Below are 5,000 nucleotides of genomic sequence, written 5' to 3'. Positions count from 1 at the left end.
ATTATGCATGACTGGTGAATGTGGTATCGTTTAAGTCATCTATGGTTACAAAAAGGATAATTACACATTCCATGGAATGTCGTAGATTTTTGAAATGGTATAAAGAAAGGTATTATTTGTAACAGCAACCGTAACATATTTATTTAAACAGTTGTATGTGTGTTCAGTGTACAGAAAATGTTTATATAATACTGATATGATCCATAGCATTTCTAGTTTTTCTGTCTGAGCCTAAGGAACATTCAAGGATAATTGTAAATTTATCAGAAGGGTATATTTATTGGTTCCAGTCCATATGTTATTATATATATAATTCATCAACATTACGTTTATATTTTTAAATTGATTGATTTTTGTCCTAGGCAAGTTTCTAAAATGTAAATCTCCAAGTTGCTTTTCTAAATAATTTTAAACTAGATTAGTGATTTTGGACAATTTGGTAGATCATATGCAGAACATTTTTGATACACAATTCTAACACTAAGGTAAATGTTACTATCATTACAATTGAAATGCAAAATAGTATAGACATATTATTGTCATATTACTATAGGACTTTTAGCATAGCCAGAAAAAACTGTCAAATTATCAGAATAGTATTCTGTGTATGTTGATATCTTTCTGCTCTTAGTTAAAGTGAGAATAAAGTTAGTCAGCCAGCCCGTACATTTACATGCCAACTACCATGACCACCACTAACCTTCCCCATCCTCCCTTGCACAGAACTACCCTCCATTTTGGCCGGAGAAGCAGAAAAGCATGAAATATGGTCCCGTCTTCACCATCGACCATATTAGCCACCAACACTATCAAAATATACGCTCCTGGGTATTCAAAATCAGCAAGAAGGTAACGCGGTATCTTACCAACTTTAATTGCTCAATGTTTGGGAGTGCGTTTGTAATGCTAAAATACTCTTGATAGTAGCTTAGCGTGTGCTGGATGATCTTCAGAAGGGATTAGCAAAATATCTTCAATGATATACTGACAAAGTATATGACTAATTGATATACCCTTTGATTGGCTGTAAATGTCTGTGATGCTCTGTACTATATTTTTCAGTGTATACTTTTTTTCTTGGATTTATTGCTTGTCATCATGGGAATGTGTGTGACCTGTTGTCTGTACACATTCGGATAAGTATCGTTATAGATTATAAATATTTTTCTCGTTTTGTTGTATTGTGATTGTATTCAGTTTATGAATTCTTTCAAACTGAAAATTTCAAAATAGAAAGAGAAAATTATTTTTGTAATTCTCTCATGCACATTACCAGGAGGGGTACTTATATGATTAAAGAACGAAAGGATAAAATTTACATATTAACGTTCCAGAGATTTCAACGTTTTGAAACCATCTTCAACTTCCACTTAAAATGTAGATAATATCTAATATATGAACAACTTTGAATATAAGGTCACATTTATGGAAACATGCTTTTTAGTAGAAAAGAATTAAAGAGTAAATGCAAAAATGTAATGTGAGATAAGTAGATTATTTATTCTTTGTACAGCTGTTTGTATTTGTGTGAAGTTTTAGCATGCATGTGGTGTGAAAAAGAAAAAAAAACAATGCAAACACACATGCACCACATAGCCACATATATATGCAAACACACACATGCACGTACAAACAAACATGCACAGGTGTGGTGTATACGTATGTACGTGTATCTGTGTCTGATTATGGAAAGATCATTAAATAGTATGTCAATGCATGGTTGATGTGTTAGTGTTTTTAGTGAGCATTCCATATTTTACTTTCTTTCTTAGTTTTAATACCCTTTATCTTATGTGAAGATGATATTGGTTCTAGGGAAACAATTAGAATAAAAAAGTATGTTTACATAATGAAAATGTTGGTGTTTTGTAAGGTATTTTTGGATTTTTGAATTATATTTTCGCTGATGAGCATTTTTTTATCATCAGATTTTTTTTTTTCTTCTTCAAATCTCTGTCTGGTCCTCTCTCTCTCTCTCTCTCTCTCTCTCTCTCTCTCTCTCTCTCTCTCTCTCTCTCTCTCTCTCTCTCTCTCTCTCTCTCTCTCTCTCTCTCTCTCTCTCTCTCTCTCTCACACACACACACACACACACACACACACACACACACACACACACACACACACACACACACACACACACACACACACACACACACACACACACACACACACACACACACACACATATGCCCATACAGTGTACCCATCTATCTATATATATCTCTTCATCTCTTTGTTTTTTATCTCCTGTGAGAATATATATAGGGAATGATTTGTTATGCCATTTGGTATTTGATTTTAGAATATACTAATCTTTTCTTCATATTTGATAAAAGGTATTAACTCTCTCAACCTATTTAACATAACACCAGTACCTTCTGGTCAAATTTGAATACCCATATATTAGAGAGTCGATTTGCTTTTGTAAATAGCACATAGATTTGGGATCAATTTAACCATTTTTATATATGTGTGTGTATATATACTTATTGTGTATCAGGTTCAGTTCTCTTGAAGTGTTATACTGCATGTCCGCAAAAAGCCCTATGATGTATTTTCATCATTTGTCTTATATACAGTAAAGTTTCATGTTAATAATGTAATAGGTTGGTATGTAATTTGAAGTGTGAGATGGTCAGTAAGAATGGAATGAATCTTAGGGAAATCTAAAAAAATATTTTTTTTTATCATTGATGAAAAATGACTATTTTGAAACGTCAGAGATTTATGCTTATTGTATAACAGAGTTTCCCAACCTAGGTTCCTTAGAAACATGTACTTTAGAATAGCTTATATGAAGTTCTTTGAGTAATAATAAAGAGGCTGAATTTATTTTGTGCAAATGCATTTGCACAAAAACATTTTCATTGAATATATATTGTACTCTTAAAAGGACGACTTAATGGTCAAAGGCTGGGAACTGTTTGTGAACCACTTGTTTCATGAAGACAGACCCATCACAGGTTTCATGTTTCCATCTGCATTTTTGTGATTTGTTGAGTTATTTTCTAAAATTGTCAGTTATTATAGAAAAACAAATAATTTTACTTAATTCTGTTTGCTGTATGAAAAAGAATGGATTATAAAAGATTACAAAATGTTTCCTTCGGACATTGCTATTACTGCAACGGTTCTGTGAAAGGTAAAGAGGTTGGGAAATGCTGTTGTAGAAGTATATAATTGAATGTAAATTAAAGCAAGAATAATTTGTTCTGTATGTCATGTATGTATGTATATAGATAGATAGACAGATTTAGGGCTATGATTTCCCAATAAGGGTTTGTGATACGAATGAACCCTATAATTTCTCGGAGAATATTGAGTATATCCCATATTATAATACAGATTTGATCATTAAAAGAATTAGATAGATATTTTTGTTAGACAGGCCTCCATACACCTTTTTTATGTGTTTAATGTCTTTTTATTATAGCTTGAAGATAAATATTCAGGATATTATCTGGCACCATGGCTCACTCCCCAACAATCTCCAGCCTGAGATGTGTTTTGCACTCCGTGGATGAAATAACACAAAAATCTTTAAACCATTGTTATAACAGTACCTTCCACAATTCATGTTACATCATGCAACACACATAAAGAAGATAGATTTTACAAAATTTAGACTGATTAAAATGTAATTTTGACTGGTTGGGTGAGGTAACAGTCTCACAGATACACATGCACATGTATACACACAGTATATACATGTTTATATACAGATAGGTGGATAGATAGGTAGATTAGGTGTGTGTGTGTGTGTGTGTGTGTGTGTGTGTGTGTGTGTGTGTGTGTGTATGTATGTGAATGTGAGTGTTGGGATGGGGGTGTTTATCCTTCTGTGTGTGCATATATTCATAATCTGTTCAAGGCTAGTCAGTTCAAAGCAGTCAATCGACTCTCTATTATAACTCCTGTGCCACCAATGCAGGTATTCCCAATATTACACTAATGCTTCTATTTTCTCTATTTTCTTTTTTTGATTATTAGAGCATGGTAGTATTTTGTTTTGTGTTTGCATTTTTGCTGTATCATCAGATTATTTCACCTCATCGCACAAGGCTGGGGGCAGTTGTAGACGAAATACAAGGGAAAAATGTAAGTGTTTAGTTTGTGTTGTTGTCGTGTTTTTGGTATAGTTAACCTGTTAATGGTGGCATTCCAATCCATTGATTTTGTTTATGGTTCAGTTTTATTTTGACCTTGGTTGGTCTTAGTTATAAGATTAGAGAGGTTTAATATTGATACCAGGTAGAATATCAAAAACTGTGCTTTTATATTTGATGAAGAATCCTGAATTTTCAGAAGTTCTTAGAGTTGACAGCATTAGTCATATTAACAAAGTAGGAAGTGAGAGAATAATACTCCTGCCTTATTTTTATTTTTATCCTTTCCAAACCATCATGATGCTATGAGATAACAGATACTTATTTTATGATGCATTTATTTCTTGATACATTGAGTTGCTCCGTAAGCAGTATCTGACGGGCCCCAAGTTTCATTTGACCTTTTTCAATGTCTTTAGATATGTTTTATGTTTTCCCACTTATCTCAATATATGACAAAATAGTTGGCCCCATTAACATTCCAAAGTTGAATCTCCACATCGCCGAACCATTTTTTTAGGACGTTGTACAAAGTTTGTTTATTCTAGGATTCTTTTTAGTATGAAATGTATTTTCTTTTCCAGCTAAATTCTCTTTCCAGAATTCATTGTGCTTGCTTCTTTCTTACATTTGTCCTGTCGAAAATAAATCCGTGTAGAAATTCAAATGAAATAGTGTATTCTTAGTCTAGTTCGTAGTGTATCACTAACATTTCACATATTCAGTTAAAAAGTTATACAGTGCAGAGAATATTTAACTATATGTGTGAATATAAAACTCACTATGTCCAACTTTTGAAAATGTCTGTATTAGTAACCCATATATATAGTACTATACAATAAGATACTCTCATATAACCAACCCTATCTCCTTAATGAAATTTTACTTCTACTA

General features: G+C 32.5%; 1 protein-coding gene across 6 annotated transcripts in view; it reads left to right on the top strand.

The window, feature by feature from the left end:
• The window catches only part of Ptp36E (protein tyrosine phosphatase 36E), a 199,069-nt gene that overhangs the window by 185,056 nt on the left and 9,013 nt on the right, over window positions 1-5,000 (top strand). For 3 of the 6 annotated variants that reach the window (XM_070131482.1, XM_070131483.1, XM_070131484.1), the window contains 2 exons: window positions 724-849; window positions 4,039-4,098. In XM_070131482.1, the coding sequence (XP_069987583.1) occupies window positions 724-849; window positions 4,039-4,098 (186 nt within the window). The remainder of the gene's footprint in view (window positions 1-723; window positions 850-4,038; window positions 4,099-5,000) is intronic. The other 3 variants (XM_070131485.1, XM_070131486.1, XM_070131487.1) reach the window with 1 other exon arrangement.

This window comes from Penaeus vannamei, chromosome 16 (genome assembly GCF_042767895.1).
Source record: "Penaeus vannamei isolate JL-2024 chromosome 16, ASM4276789v1, whole genome shotgun sequence".
NCBI lineage: Eukaryota > Metazoa > Arthropoda > Malacostraca > Decapoda > Penaeidae > Penaeus > Penaeus vannamei.
The sequence above is the reverse complement of the archived record's forward strand: the minus strand, read 5'-3'. Positions and strand labels throughout refer to the sequence as shown.